At 43.7% G+C, this 16,848-nt stretch overlaps 1 protein-coding gene across 1 annotated transcript in view; it reads left to right on the top strand.

Moving 5' to 3' along the window:
• Positions 1 to 16,848, top strand: part of LOXHD1 (lipoxygenase homology PLAT domains 1) — a 139,812-nt gene that overhangs the window by 120,707 nt on the left and 2,257 nt on the right. The window contains exons 37-40 of the mRNA XM_085322174.1: positions 1,904 to 2,089; positions 12,798 to 12,968; positions 14,100 to 14,238; positions 15,679 to 15,840. Of these exons, the coding sequence (XP_085178300.1) occupies positions 1,904 to 2,089; positions 12,798 to 12,968; positions 14,100 to 14,238; positions 15,679 to 15,840 (658 nt within the window). The remainder of the gene's footprint in view (positions 1 to 1,903; positions 2,090 to 12,797; positions 12,969 to 14,099; positions 14,239 to 15,678; positions 15,841 to 16,848) is intronic.

A 16,848-nucleotide genomic window follows, 5' to 3' on the forward strand; every position in this document is an offset into this window, starting at 1 on the left:
TTTTTTTCTTTCCCATCTCCTGCTAATTGCTTGTGAGGGAAATGTCACAGCATGAGGCCTTCATAAGCTTCTTCCTGCCAGGAAGGTTTTGCTCAGAAACAGTTGGTTCTTTGCTTTTTCAGACCTTGMATTAATTGGAAGCCTGTTCCTTGTAAGAAAATGGACTTTGGTTTACTTTGTCCCTCACCTCAGCAAGCATTAGGGTCATAAAAGGTACTGCCAGATGAACTACCTGAATCCCCGATGCTTTCTCTTCCTTCTTAAGTTCTTCCCAGGAAACTGCTGAAAATTAGCCCCAACTCAACACAGGCAATTTTTCAYGTGGACACCAAATGTTGCTTTGCCTTTTCTCTGTATGGCTCTTTTTTTCCCTCTTTCATGTTCTTTCAGTCTTTCTATAAAGAGGGGTGTGATTTCTTCCTAATTTCTATATTCAAATAATCATCCTGAAGAAATGGTGGTTTTCTCACAAAGTTTTTAGTCCTCTCTATCTTTGCTTCCGCATTGTGTTGTGAATGGAGCTGTGGGGAATACTGTCCATGTGGCCCAAAATAGATCTACGACACTCCTGTATAAGAAATGGCTTTGCAGCCAGCTAACATTTTCAAAGCCAGGATATCTAACCAAGGGCAGCAGACACTGAGTTGCTTTGTAATCCAGATTTGGGGTTGATGATCTCATTTTCATTTGCCAGAATTTAAGGATCTCACTTCTGACACAGCAATAAATGTTTGCTCACACAGAATCGAATTTCCTTCTACAAATCTGCTTTTTTATTATGCCATCAAAGATAAAAAGCAATAAGGAGAGAGTTCGTAATTCTGGTCAAATTATAAATATTGCAAGCAAAATTGTTGTGACATCTTTAGCTAAAATGTTCATGTCATTGCAAATGTACAGCCTTGAACTCTCCAAATGTATGGAAAAATGACAACATGGCTGTTTACTTCCACAAAACATGAGCAGGCATAAGCACATAAAATAAATACAATATCAGATAAAAAAGATCACCTTAGAAATACCTTTTTTCTAAGCACATACATGAGGCAGAGTGGGAGTTGGTGGGGCAAGCTATTATATGAGAATTTGGGAGTTTTTGCATAAATGTAACTCGGACAATATTTTAAGAAGTAGGAATATAGAAAGAAGACTCATGGAAACGGGCTGTGGAGAGGGGCTCACCCAATACCACACTGGTTTGGCCCATGATCTGCACTTTGCCTTCAAACCCTTGCGCCTCGCAGAGAAGGGAGAGCAGCACAAGGAGGACCACAGCTAAAGTGTCTTGGGTGCAATCAGACATCTTGGGGGGCTTGTGGTATCACGAGAAGTCTGCAGAAGGAGACCACAGTYTGGAAAAGGGACTGTGGCAGTGCTTGAATCATCTGTGACCCAGTGGGAAGCCTAGGACAGTGGGTATTAATACTTTGACTGTAGCTAGAAAAGTTAAAATATGTTYTTTAATGTTCTTTCATAGATCACCAGATGATGCTGTATAAATCATCACCTTGTTTCCCAAGTCATCCTGGGAAAATGGGCATCACRACACTGACATCCTCTGTTAAGCAGTGTGATGCACAGTGCTACTTCAGGAGTAGATACTTCTGCTTTCTATGAGTATTGTCATCATCATGGTCACCATCCCTTGCATGCAAGGGCAAAGCATTCTGGCTGTGTTTACGGGGAAGGGCTGGAAGGGCTGGCATGTCAGCTGCACAAGGAGTCCTCCTTGCAGACTCCTGCACTAATTCACTCTAATTGACAGTGTCCAGAGGAACCTGGATGTTACTACAGCCACCTCCAGCCTGCCTCTGCTGCCTCCTTTTCCATGCATTTGGTGGCTGGGTTACAGTCCTATATGGCGGGGTAGCTCACCACAGTGTGCTCTGCTCTCTTCTTCCAGGAGCAGGTACCGATGCCAACGTGTTCTTGATTCTGTTTGGGGAGAACGGGGACAGCGGGACCCTCGCTTTGAAGGAGTCCAACAAGTCTAACAAGTTTGAGAGGAACCAGATGGATGAATTCACCTTCCCTGACATGCTGAGCCTAGGAGAGCTMTGCAAAGTACGGATCTGGCATGACAACAAAGGTCAGTGCAATGATGCAGGTGGGGTGGGACAAGTTGGGACAATATTGCACTTTAGCAAAAGTGGGCACATCCATGGACATGAAGGCTGAGGACACTGTTCCTAGCTCTGCTGTGGACCAAGCAACCTCAAGTATTTCTCTTGGCCTCCTGTGTCACTCTTCAGGCAGGAGACTGTCTCCATACCTGTTGGTATTGGATCTGCTATAAAAGGTCCCCAGCTTTGGTCAGAGCTTATAGCCATCACTGCAGGTAAGGGTAACTCCTCCTAAGCAGAGATATGCAGCCTGTTATACCAACACAGCAACTCCATTAATGCAATACGTTTGTCACAGGCCAGTATTGCACTCTCCAAGCAATTTAACACTATCAATCTGACACTGACCCACGGGGTAACGCAGCCTGGCATCACGTAGTGAGCTTTAGAAGACAAAAATCAAGATCTGTGTCTGTCTTTATTACAATCACTCCATCATACGGTGAGTGCGCAGTGCCCTGCCAAGAGATATTCTGGCATTTCCCTGCTGCTGGACACCGTTACCGGTTTCATAAATGGTAGCAGTCAGTTGTGCTGTTAGTCAGGTACCAAGCAGCAGCTCGTGACAAGTGCCTCACCAGCACTGCTGTCATGATGTCTCTTCTCACCCCTGCCCTCTTTCTTTCAGACTTCATCTAAAAGAGATGATCTTACATTAACAAGGCATCAGTTGGTGACAGCAGGCCCTTGTTGCAGCCCAAAGGTGAAGCCTGAGGGCTCCATAGACCCACCTGGGTTGGTATCAGCTGTGTGGTTTGAGCAGCATTTATGCAAAGTCCTGGGAGGATTTGCAGCAGGACTACCTAGTCCTTCTCTGGCTGGACTGCTGTCCACACCGAGGCAGCTGGTTTATGACTAGATTGAGGTTATATTCCAATGCAGACATTCCCCGGCAATCCTCTTTTTGACTTCTCCACACTGTAGCAGGTGGGGAAAGCTGCAGCTCGTACAGTATTAATGTAAGATGCTGTCTCTGTATCAGACTCTCCCACTGGAATTTTGCTTCCTTATTGTTATCCAGAGAAAAAGATGACAAGAAACCTCACTGTAGTCACTGCCTGCTGTGAAATGATGGAAATGCGATCATCCATCTAACCTGGCTTTATTATTTTTTATTCCAAGTCACTGCAAACTTTGGGCCCACATTTTTTTTCACTCCTACAACATAGGACAATTTAGTCGATTAACCTCTGTGACTTCAAGTCATGTAGCTGGTATCAAATGCAGTAAGGGAGCTGATTTTACTTAGCTTTGATTTTAGTTGCCTAAGCCCCTTTTCTTTGAATCTGGATTTAGGATGCTGAAATGAAAAGTGCTACCAAATAGCTACTAGAGTTTTAGCTCAGCAAAAAGGCATCTCTGCAGCTGCAAGTGAGGTTTGGATATCATTCCAAGATCAGCAAGTGGTCAACACAGACTTGCACATTCATTGTCAAGTGTATTACCGACTAAAAGTACTATAAAGAGAACATTTTCCTTAGAAGACCTTGCAGCTCCTCATCACTGGGTCGCACTAACAAGATGAAACATACCCATCAAATTCAGAGCTGATGCTTAGGGATCAGGCACGAGAAAGAACATAGGAATATAAGAACTGAGTTAGACCAAGGGTCTGTCGAGGCTGGTGGCTGTTTCCACTAGCTGCCATAATTAGATGCCTGAGGAAGAGAAAGAACTGAGCAAGCAGATATAATCCTTCCCCAGTCCTTAGCATCTCACTGTTTGTAGCTCAGGGGATTTCCTGAACTGGATGTCATTTTTGTCTGTTAAGTAGCTTTCTGTGGATTTTTTCATCTAAGTGCATGTCCAGACTCTCTTGGCATCCGCAGTGTCCCATGGCAATGGTTCATCTTGCGCTGCGCTCCTACGTGCTGCTTTGGTGCCCTTTCCTTCCTGCACAAATAACCATGATTCACTTTTTCCGTGCCACTGATGATTTTGTCGCCACAGGTTAGGGAGTTACCATACTGCAGCTGAGCCATGATAATTGCTAGCTGAATGCACTTGGTTCGTGGCAAAGAGAGGTAACAGAGCTTAGCCTTAGGCTAAGCAGTAAATGGGCTCAATTAGTTTAAATATGCTGTAGGCTAAGAGAAGGTACCCAGATAGTCACCCAAGTCAGCTGAAATAGTAATTCCTGTGTTTAGGCTCTGAGAAAACTGTTCATGTTTATGAATAACAGTACACATTGAAACCTCAAAGTTTCCCTCCTTATTTCCCTCCTATTGCCATTTTTCATTGATAAATAATAGTTAATAGGGGTTTTGTCGGATCTAGCTGACTGTAGGGTTAAGCCTTGGACAAACAACACGCTCAGGGTTTGTTCAGCATAAATGTACTCGTTTCTCCACCCCCGCACCCCCATAAGAAGGACAACTGTAGTTTAAATCATAACATATGTTGTCTTCATTGTTCTTGCATGAGTCATGTGAAAGGCATATCCTATGTAAAACTTCACGCAACGAAGCATGACAGTTTGTTGGGTGGGTAAAGTATTTATTACTGCTGGGCTCCCAAGCTATAGCTGTCCTTCATACATATGCCTGCTCTCACTGTCTAATTTATATAAATTGGCTGTGCCACTGGTTAGAAATTCCTGGCTCTATTTTTTGGAAACGAATAGTAGGGTCGGGGTTCAGGGTCGTGTATGGTTTTTATCAGACGCTTGGTGGATCTTTGGGTTTTAAACAAAAATGCACTTATTTTTACCATTGCTTTGAGGCATCAGTTCTTGATCATTCTTTCTTCACTTTTTTTTTTCTTTTTTGGAGCTACTAAATGATGAAATGTTGATGCTGTGGAAGACCCAGCCTCTCACTTTACTACCCCATTGCCCTTCCCATGATGAGTTTTTGGAACGTAGACAATGTTCTGTTCCAAAATTTCTTAATAATCAGCCATAATAGCAGCATCAGCCTGCTTTGACTCWCATTAGGTGCTTTTAGCAGAGCACAAAGGCTAGCTAAGGAAATAGCCAACCCTTACACATCTCCTTTTTCTTTCAAACATGACYTCGTCCCAGCAATAAGTCAACCAGCCTGTCTCCATTTCCAGATGAAATGCATTTAAATGACTTGCCCAAATCCAACTCAACATCTAGCCCATGGGCTCCAGCAGAGCCTCAGCTGATCACCCCCCTCAGCAAAGCTTTCCTACAGAGGATTTGCCGCCAGGTTACATCCCACTTTTGTCTGTCCTTCCACTGAAATTTGACTGTGCTGGGGTATACAGCATGGAAGAAACAGCAGTTACGGTGGGAAAGACAGTCAAATAGTCTAAGTCACAAGCATTGCATTTGTCTCTTCTGCASAAGCATGTCACAGTGTCAGTTTTATGGTCTTACTTTAATGTTTTGAGGTGTCATTTTCCCTGTAAGAACTGCTGTGTGGCACCTCTGTATTTGATATAAGGGAGGAAATTAGCCTCACCTAATTCCTCCAACTTCAGTAAATTTGATTAGGGAGGAAGTCAGCATTCATGTGAAAACAGGCAGTTTAAAGACTCCGCAATGTAGTTTCAAGGAACTTTTTCCTGGTTTTTAAATTTTTAAAGCTCACCAGCAAAATCTGGTRACAATGAATTAATGTGAATGAAATGTAAGTTTAATTTTGCTCCATGTCTTTTTGTCCTGCCCCTGCTTACTTTGAGATACTGATGTTTGACCTAATACATTTGGATTCCCAGAGCAAATTTAATCGTTCTTAGACTCCCCATCTCCTGATCTCAGACAGGCACTATGTATTTTTCTCATATCTCRGTTCATTTACTTCTACATTTATGCAAGATCACTATCTGTAGGTCTGCACAAATGCTGGCTTTCTAAATTTAGGCCTCATTTTTTTTCTCTGGTTTAGGGACTAAATCACCATTCTGGAAGAATGGTTAAAAGTTTCTCAGCAATTGAATTATTTACCTATAAAAGTTTTTTTTTCTTTTTTTTTCTTTTTGGCCTTTTTCTTCTCACTACAAGGAGTTGTGGGAAATCTGCATTTAGTTCTTCATCTGCCTGAGTAGATTTGAACCCGCATGATGAACAGTTTTTCTAAAGTCATTAATTTCAGATCCTTGATTATCTCGGTTGCCATTAGCCAAGGGGAGCCAGGAAGAGTCTAATTACCCAYAAAACAGACTTCTCTGTGTTATTATAGAAGCAAAAGATAGAAGTAAATAACCAGGCTATGCAGTCCAAGTGCTTCTCTGCCTGAACAGGGCCCTTCTCCCAGTTACACCAACCGCTAGTGCATTGTCTAACGGAGTCTTAAATAACCTAACTGCCCCAATGAACCCTCTTGGGTGGCTCTTCCAAAGGAGAAACTATCTTATTCCCTTTCTTGAGCTGGACGCAGCTCAAGAAGATGAGTATGTCCGTGTTTTTGCTTTYCTTTCTCTGAAGGAGCTGCCTTTTGAAGGAGCAGCATCTTGGATCGGATCTCAGATTGCCAAGGCCTGCAACCCACAGCATTTTACTCTTCCAGAGATACGCTTCTGCAACTTAGAGGCATGATCCCAAGCCTTTTGGAGGCTAGCAGAGCATGAATTATTAAAAGAAACAYGAAGATCTGCTTTCTCTGTTCTTTGTAGGGATTTGTTCAACTACTGGACTCTGAAACAATTTTTTTTAAGCGCTCTTCTCAATGCTTCATGAACTCAGTATGTCCATGGGGCAGATTGGTTGAATAGCTTCTGCTTTAAATCAAAAGTTTGGGAAGGAGAAACAGCCATGTAAACCTTCCCAAGGTGAGGAGCTGGCATACTCTGAGCAACTGCTGTATCTTCACTCTGAGCAGTTAAGTGTTTCTGCACGTGATAGTAGTTTATCAGTAAGATGTGAGGGTTTTTTGTYTGAGAGTAATTTTTGGTGGTTTTAACCCAAGTCAAATCCTAAAGTGAACAAGTTGCATAGACAACACAGGAGGGACATTGTCTTCTGAAACTGTCCCAAGTGCTAAGCTTGTGCTTTGGCAAAGGTTGTGAGAGGCATTTCGTTGCCTGTCAGCTCAGATGAGAAACCTTGTTGTGTGAACTAACATGATCCTAAAGAAGAGAGATACAAACGCATCTATTTTTATTCTGCCACTGGCTTGCTGAATGACCTTGTGTAAATCACATCCCTGTGCCTCATTTTCATTTATGCAAATTAGGGATAAAAATATATTCACCTTCTTTAAGYGTTTTGAGATGTACTGATGCAGCGCTAGATGCTGTTATTTTAACATCTCACAATTAACACACCATTTCTAGCAATCTGACACTTTTATGACACTTTTTTTTTTATTATTACTGAAATTCCTACCACTTCTGGTCGATGTCTCATATGATGGGATACGAGGAGGGATGGTCACCTAACCAGGCTAGAGATAAATAACATTAGAGGTTGTGAGGCTGATGAACTGTCTTTGCAATGGTCATTACTTTATATTTCAGAGGAAGAGATGAGAAGAAAAGGGAAAAAAAATCAATTAGAGTTCAGCAATACCAGTTGCTGCTGTGAATGGTTGCACAGCAGAAAGTCTTTACTGGTGCCTGAGCAGTCAATGTCCTGAACATGAGTTTTCTTTTCCTCCTATGTGAACATAAGCACCAGTAATCACAGCTATTATCCTTGATCAGACATCAAGTGCTTGCAAAACCAAACCGAAGCCGATGTGCTAGCTACAGGTTGGCTGCAGAGAACGGCAGCCAGGTCACCCAGCATGCGAAATAGCTCTTGTTTGCATTTGCTACACAACTCCCAAAACAGATAGACATTTCTGATAATTTGCATGAAATTTAGTGAATGCTTCTTGCCTCAAACAGAAGAGAGGAAAATAGATGCACGTGGCTGCCAAAAGAGGAGACAATTTCATTTCTACAGGGATGTGTGTCTCCAAGCCTGGATGTGGTTAGTCTCCCAGGTCAGCCAGCAGGGATTTGGATCCACCAGCTCTCACTTTGCAAGGAATAGTTAATATTCACTAAAGCAAAGATTCCAAATGCCTGGTGAGTCGTGAACCCATAAGACTAGATTCATTCTCACTCTCTTTCTGCAAGCCTCAGTAAATGTTTGTGCATCTGTCTAACATCAGTAAAGCACAGGCTTTTTAGCACCGTTTAGGAAAAAGGCAAGGTGGTCCTGCGAAGACCTTGCAGGCCCCAACCCAACATCGCTCACTTATCTGCTTGGGCCTTTTTGGAAAGGAGAATAAATGGACAACTAACTGCTCTTCTGGATAAGGATGCTAGGGAAAAGAATACATTTCACTACATGACACTAAATTATACAACTGCCAGAATTAAGCAAGCAAAGTGATTCTGTTTTCCCCAAAGCTCTTCTCYTCCTCTAATTACATTTGAAATGTTTTGCATGCTATTGAAAATGTCACTTCCAACTGTGGGACCATTAAGGAGCCTACATGGCACAGCCACRGGTTTTATTAGGGCAGGTTTGCTGCTGGGGATTTTGATGGCAGCAGAACGGGCTGGGAATGAAGTACCTTTTGTTATAAACACTGAACACTAGTTACAGTGATAGGGAATCATCCACAAAAGCACAGCAGTGGACAGACGGTTTGAAGGACCAAGACCTTGTGCAATCAAGCAGGGACTGCTCAGATGTTTGGTATTTCTTCCCTCCTGTTCCAAAGTAGTAATGGAGATAAATGGAGGCCCAGTTTGTCCCTGGAGTTMCTGTATTTTCTGAGGCATTTGTGCAGCTGATTTGTGTCTGAGCCCTCATGCTCCTGGTGCTGTTGCTCGAGATGCCGAAGGACAGCAGAGCAGACCAGCTCTGGCCACTGTGGAAACACTGGAAATATTGAGCAATAGAGCAGCCTCAGCCTTTTACAGTGGATCAGGATCCACCATCCAGCAAGATCTCAGYTCCTAGGGGAACTCCTGGGACCTTGACAGCCCATCACTGCTCACATCCTACAGTTTCTCCTGCGCAGCTAGGCTGTGTTAGCAGTGACCAGGCACTAGGAAAGTCCTTTCACCCCACTATGCCCACACTACCTCGCTGGTTCTGTTTCTCACTCCTTCACATAGTCCATAAATCAGTTTGTGCAGAGGATCTGAAGCCTTCTGAGTTACCTCTGTGTAGGATGTAGAGCCCATTACTCTGCAAAGGCCACACAGGAGCAGGTGGTTGAAATAAGGCAAAATCCTGAAACCAGGAATTTATGACCTGAAAAGTGGTTCTGCAAACTTGGTTTCATTTCCTTCCATTGGTGTGCTCATGGGCACACAGAGCCAGCTCAGCTGAGTGAAACAAAGTCAGACTCGGTGAATAACAGGGCTTTGCATTTTTTTCTAGTCCARTACAAAAGACCAACATTCTCAGTGTGGTCAAACAGAATAATTTCTTCAGTCCTGAACAAATCCTTCTATTTCTATTATCAGCTTTTGAACAGACTTTAATGCTGTGGCAGTGAAGGGCTGAGTGCAAGAACTCCTCCTGGAGCCAGGGAAGAGGGACGGGGCAGGAAGATGTGCRGCGCTGGACATAGCCAGTGCAGCAGTCACCTGGGATGAATTCATCTCTCTCCAGAAATGAAAAGCCATATAGGATACTTCTATACGGCTTCCAGGTCTCTCAGTGTAATTTAAATTGCTAAATATGAGGAAGGAAAAAGGGAAAAGATTGATTCTAGTGAGAGGGAAAAGAAATTTCTTTAAAGTAGACAGGAGGAGGCTTTGAAGCAGTAGCACTATTTTTCTGAGAGTGTCCAGCCAGCTCCTTAACTTGTAGCACCCCTGGCTGTAAGGGATGTCCTGCTGGGTTTTGCTTTTCAGTGTTAACACCTTGATAGAGCCAAGAGCTMGTTCTTTAAATAACTCATAGCTGATAGAGGTATCTTTTGCCGAGAATGCCAGAAAAAAAAGCTGTATTTTGTGCTTGCTTTACCTTCAGCTCCAACAGGTGCTGGAAATTCAGCTCTGGCCCATCTCTCCCTGTGAAAAAAGTGCTGATTTCTGTGGCAGCTTTCACGGTGAAGGGTTGCTGAGAGCAGGCTGGGGAAGAGGGCGTAGCGTATGTGCTTCTTGCTCCTGGTACTACTGCTTTGCACTGACCTGTCCCAAGCAGGCCACTCTCTGCTGCAGTCAGGACTGAGACAACTACTTTATTTGATCCCAATCTGCAGTAATCGATCTCCCTTGCTGAAGAAGGAAGGCATGTTTTCTTYTTCCATCCTGTACTGTTTTAACTAAAGGTTTGATGGAAGCAGAGCAGTCTCTTGAATATYCCGCAGAGGCATTCATTGAGCTTAAATGGAAATGAACCTGCCAGCAAGATTAACRGCTGACCCTACCAACATGTTTAGAATAAATTTCCAAATGGTCCCAAAGAGCAAGCTGCTCTGGCTCGAGCATGGTGGGAGCCTTGGAGAACTTGATCAGATCTGCCCCGAGGCATTAACAGACGAGGATTTGCACCGGTACTGTGTGCCAGCTCACCTAAACCTCCTGCATGGCTTTGTCCTGCTGCTGAAGTCAGGACAGGAACAGGAGTGTTTGAGTGGTGCATCCAGCTCCCATGCCTGGGTGTCCCATCCTTGATATTTGCAAAGGTCTTGTCACTGACACGTGGCACTGTCCTCCCAGTACAGAGATATGGGGACATATTGGAGCAGAGGGACAGGAGGACGACTGAGAGACTGGAGCAYCTCCMCTATGGGGAGGTCCTTAGAGGCTGGGGCTGTTTAGCTGGGAGAAGAGAAGACTCAGGAGGATCTTAATGTGTATAAATATCTGATGGGGGCAGAGTGTAAAGAAAACAGTCGGACACTTCTCAGTGGTGCCCAGGGGTTGGAATAGATGATCTCCAGAGGYGCCTTMCAACCCCAGGGATTTAAGGAATTACTAAAATTGGAATTTAAGGGGATAGTGGTGCATTTAGTTGAGGACWGTGCTTTGTAGCAGGTGATTTCCTATCTTGCAGAAGGTTTGGGAAGCCGAGGTACGCAGCAGGAACGCCTGTAGCTGGTAAGGAACTGACATGCACGTTGCGGAGGGGTCCAGTCCAATAGGACCAGGGTAACTTGTTGACATAACTCAGAAAGGTGCCATCATTTTTTTTCAAGGCTCAATAAGATTATTTCTTGCAAACTAAGGAGGTGGGCACAGAGCAGCGTGTTCTTGGAAGAGCGAGAGCTGTCTAATGCCTCTGGGGTGTAAATAATAAAGACAGCAGAGATCTCTCATTGTGAACATAACCTTCCTTTSCCTGGCTAACGACAGGACTTGTAAGTAGAACTGTCAGAGCCTGCTGTCCCCTCAGCTCAGCAAGGGCTTCTTCTATTCCAAAGAATAAATCAGGWAATTGTTCCCAAATGCCCTTTTCTTGATTTTTTTCCAGTTACTTTTCTGCTACAAAAAATTAAATAGAAAACTAAGAGGAGCTACAAATCCTTAGATGGAACCAAGGCAAAAGCTCGGAGAGCTGGTGGTCTCTCCTTGAGCAATCATCACTTCGTTCAGCACCACATTCATGTCTGGTTACTGCATTAGTGAATTCACCGTTGGCAAGTGGAGAAAGGAGGACAGCATCGGTAATTTCCCTGCGTGTGCTGTCTGACAGGGTCAAAGGAGTAAGCTATAATTTACCTTCAGATCTTCAGATCCATATGACATTGACAGCTGTTGGCGGTATTTCTCTGGAAACCTGATCTCCACAGACCATTGAGGGGTGCTCCATGTGCCTCATCACCCTTCCTGCACACTTGCAAACAATTTTAAACTGTTGTTGCCCTAATATGAAAGGATTGGAGGTAATACAGGCCATAGAGAAAGGCATTAAACACTACAGTTTGGGGCCAGATAGCATTCCCAAGACAGGAAGGGTCTCCAAAAAGCATGCACACACTGCTATGTCTGTTGGAATAACTAAGGATGTATGTGGTGGAGGGATGGTGGTTAGGTGGGGTGGAAATGGGAAAGGATGTTTATTTGTGCAATCTCTCAAAACTCAGCAGTTTCCAATAAAGGATTTTATCCGATCTCTGAGAAAGAGCAGAGTTGAGCACATTAGCAGGAAAGGACTGATGTTATAAGACRCTGAAAAGACTCATCCTTCTTTTTGGCTTTAATATTTGCCTTAAAATTGAAGGAAGAATCCACAACAGTTTCTGTAACAGAGCTGTTCCATTAACTTTTGCCCCAAACCTCTCTAATTTCCAGGATATTTTGTACTTCTGGCTCTGGCAAAAAGCTTTGTTAGGCTCTGRTTACCCTGGGGGTTCACCATGCAATACCATGGTTTTCCAGGCTTGGTGTGTCGACAAGGTACATGCTGGCCTTGGCTCTCCCTGCTTGGTGCTGTGGCTGCTCGTATTGCAGAAGCCACTAMGCACTTTAGAGCCCTTCTCATGCAAAGTGCTGGGCCAGGACAAAAGATGACCCCTTGCCCAGCAAGCTAAGATGACCCCTTGTCTGAGATGAGACTTTAACATCCCTACATCTGGTCAAAGGCCAGCAAGTCCCTCAAAAGCATGGTCCTGCGTGAGTCTAGAAAGGAGATAAGATTGTGGTCTTGAGCTGGTTAGCATTGCTTTTGGTATCAGAAGAGCATCATGTCATTGGTGACATAGTCTGAAGTAAATACCAAGCATTTCCAGCACCAGCAGGGTGCTTCTGGGAAAGAGCATATCACCTACTTACCCAAGAGATGTGAAAATATCCACTTTTTCTTTTTTTAAGGAATTGCACCAGGCTGGCATCTGGAATATATTGATGTGATGGACTCCACTACGGACAAGACTTTTCGTTTCCAGTGCGATCGCTGGCTGGCTAAAGGCGAAGATGATGGRCAGCTCTTAAGAGAACTGGCTTGTGCCAATAGTAACATCATGGAACTGAAGGAACGGACTGGTAAGTACAGAGCCAACTTGTGGCATCTCCTAAGGGACCTCCAAGGCCAGAAGACCATACCTGCAAGCTGCTCTGCAGACAGTTCCCATACAGCTAGACTTTGCATTCATAGGCTTTCAAGGTTGAATTATTGAAAATACTGTTTACTTCAGAAGTGCAGTACTRCAATAAGAAAGAAACAAATCAGGATTTATAAGGAAGAAAAGGTCTCACTCTAGGTTGAAACGTAAGAGGGGCCCATCTGCAGTGGTTCAATACAGCGGTAAGCCATAAGGATACATGGTTATGTTCTCATTAGAAATAAYGGGCTTAAATCTTTGAGGTGGAAAATAAGTTCAGTCCTTAAAGCTTCGTAAGTAATATTGCTCCAGCTTCCTTCTTAACACGCTCCGGGCTATAGGCTCACATATCCCAGCTGAACATGACAGCTGAGTTTAACACTCCATAGCCCTGGTTCTGCACTGGGTAATTCCACCAAGTCCAAGATAATTACGCTRGAGTCTAATGTGGTGAGGGAGAGAAAGACCAGTGTTACTTAGCCACACTGACAAGTATGTTAAGCGCATCTCAGCACTCCCGTAATGCTTCAGGAGTGTCTTGGAGAGTTAAGAATCGCATTCCTTCAGTGTGATTTCACRTTGCCCCTGCCAAAAGACAACCTTGTGATTGCGTCTTGCTTGTCTTGGGTACTTACACGCGTGCCTGGTACCACCAGAGCTTCTGAGAACATCCTGTTGGATATATAGATGCCTTAGCTTTCCCTGTAGGGCCAGGCAACCTTACTGTTAGGAAAGGTGGCACAAAAACCAGAAGGATTTGGGCCATCTTAAATAGGGAGACCTTAGCTCAGCAGGGAGCTGGGCACAGCTTGTTCAAGGCAGCTCCATCCACTCATACCAGCTGATCAAGCAGTACTCATATTTTCCATGTACTCAGTCCTAGGCAGGCAGAAGTCAGAACTCTCACAGATTCCAGAGTGGCTCCATCCTTATTTTTGTAAACACTTTCTTGTCTGCTGTGATAAATATCGRGAAGAGGGTTTTTAGCCAAAATGACAGTCAAATAAAGAGATCTCTCTGACCATCTGCTCTTCTTCTGCTGCTTAATGTTTGTGTTAATTATGCTTTAAAGCCTATGAGATTGTCACAGTGACAAGTGACAGAGAAGATGCGGAGACCAAGGAAAACATCTGGATCATCTTAGAAGGAAAGCTGGGTCGCTCGAAAGAATTTCTTATGGAAAACTCCTCCAAGAAAAGGAGATTTGAAAGGTAGTGGGACTGGATGATGGGCTAGAAGACTTTCTCACCAGCTATGCCTCTTCCACAATGCCATCTCTTCACCAAGAAAATCTATTAGAGTTGCATTTGTGTCATGCTGTTTCCCRTTCCTCTTCCAAAAGGCCTAATGGGTCCTCACCTGGAGTAAAAGGAACATGTAAAATTAGCTTCTGATAGGCAGACACAGAGTACACTTAAATGTGATGGGAAAAAGACATTTGGTAAAAGAAATGTAGACAATATGTGTGTGTGTGTGTGTGTGTCCTTTTGCATTAGTACAAACAGAAGGGCTTCTGGTGAGCCTAAGGGGAGCCTGTGATTTTTTGAGCTGGGAGGAGCAGAAGGAAGCTGGAGGTGGTTTTAGTTCCTTTTACAGCATCTCACTGGCAGTGGGAGTCAGAGAAAGAGTAAAAATAGTTAGAGGCAAAATGTTGTCAGAGCTGCTGAGATTTGACTTTCCAGCTGAATCTGGGGGCAGGGCTGAAAGATCCCTGTCGCGTGAGGAAAGCTGAATGCCACTCTTGTGCGCAGATGAGCTGRAGGCACATCTGTGCACCGTGGGGCAGATTCCTCTTCCCATGCGGGGCCAAAGTGCTCCAGATGTGAGCTGGGGTTTTCATGTTGCTTGCGGAGACAGTATGCCGCTAGGAGAGAGGAACCTATGTAAAGCCACGGACGCTGCTGATGGTTGGTTGCTTTGCAGGGAAGAAATGTCTTTCTTAAGGCTCTGTAAAGGAAAGAAAAATCATAACTGATCTGAACTCTGAATGACTGAGATTTCATGTGAAACATGACAGATTGGGAGGCACTTCCACCTGACACTCAACTGATGGAGAGTAAAATACAGCTAGAGACACCATCCTCTGAAGCATTAGTCACAGTCCCTCCTTGGAGGCAGGTTGGAGTAATGACCCAGGCCAAGGAGACAAGCCTAAAAGATATGTAGGGGACATGACGAGGGAGCCAGCCGAGTGTTTGACAGAAACTTATTGTTTAACTAAGCTATTTTCTAGCCGGGCTTTTAAAGCAGGAAGGGTGGCTGAACTAGCACATGTAAAGCAGCTATGGTGGGTAGATGTGTAACAGATACAGTATCTGTCAAGAATGAATGAATGAATGAATGCTGCAGAGGAAATTAGTCATTCCTCAGCTTTATCTATAATAAGGCAAATTGATTTTGTATGTGGAACAGCTCAAGTTTATCCTGGAGAGCCCTAGTGGCAGTAATTTACAGTGTCGCCCCTAATCAGAGAAAATACTGAATTTAAATATGGAAATTATACTTTGTGTTGAATGATTGCGGGTTAAATCAAATGACTTTAAATGGATGCTTATCTTCCGTAGCCATGTGCAAATTACTTAATGTCCATATGAGACAAGTCACTGCTAGCCTTCAAGATATTAACTGAAACGGTTCCCTGTTTCCTGCAGGGGAGCAACAGACACATTTCAGTTTTCCTCAAAGAACATTGGTGATGTTGCAGCCATCTGTGTTGGTCACTGTCCAAAAGATGGAAAGAAGTCGTCTGCAAAAGCTGATGTATACTGGCATGTCCAAGAGATTATCATAACAGAGATGGAGCTTTGCAACAAGTAAGTGTCTTCTTATCTGCAAGGAGCAACTCTGGGGGGGTGGGGGGTGGGGAAGCTAGGTAGCTCTGCATGTGACTTCCTGCAGTATTTCAAGCTTACACTGTGCTGGAAAGTCTCACCAATTCTTAATCCCTTTCTGAAAGCTAAGGGCAAGTTTTTTGGTGTCAGCTGTATAGATAGCTGATTTGGTTGTGCAATTTCTGCGTTGTTTGAGAAGGTTCTTGCACAGCTGAGTTCACAGACAAGTTTGTTTTGGGTGAATTTTGCACCAACTACAAACTAACACTTCAGCTTGCAGAAAATAGTGGTACTGACTTCAGTTTGAATGGGGTTGTAGGATGTTCTGCACAAACTGGCCTTTAGGTAATTTGTAAGAACAGCTCCTAGAAAAAAGTTGAGTACAAGTCAAAGCTTGAACCTCCAATTCAAATCACTTTGAATGAGAGTTGTCTAGGATGGTCTGAAAGGTCCACTGTAAAGGTTGCAGTTAGCTACCAAATCACAAGAGCTGTTGCTCCAGCTTGAATATCACTGAAATCCTCTATACCAAAGAATGAAAACATCTGAAGATCTCAGGAAATCTCTGAGCACTTCAGCTCTTACAAGTGGTGGTCCGAGCCCTGCCTTTGCAAGGAGTGACATCTATGGGCTCAATTAGCACAGGGAATATGCAGAAACCAGAGAGGAGTAGCCATCTGGAGAACAAACTCCTCTTCAGGAGAAATATCCATACCATCAATGGATTTATTTTCTTCTCCAAGATACTTCCATTGCTGCTAAAGAATTTAACTTTAAGGGATTTGTTCCAGCTGAGACAATTGAGTGTTTCAGAAGAAATCCTTGAAGTGATTCTTTTTGTTTAGTGCTAAGAGTCTCTCCAAGCAAATTAATCAGCCAGTAGAAGAGCCACAATACTATTTGCTGAATGAAAACTCAGTCAATTATATATTAAAACATGTTCTTTTCTCCTGGTGGGGAAAAATCTAGGGCCCTTAATGCCCAGCTGTG

This window comes from Rhea americana, unplaced genomic scaffold (assembly GCF_003343005.1).
Source record: "Rhea americana isolate MKP2758 unplaced genomic scaffold, rheAme1 scaffold_75, whole genome shotgun sequence".
Classification (NCBI taxonomy): domain Eukaryota; kingdom Metazoa; phylum Chordata; class Aves; order Rheiformes; family Rheidae; genus Rhea; species Rhea americana.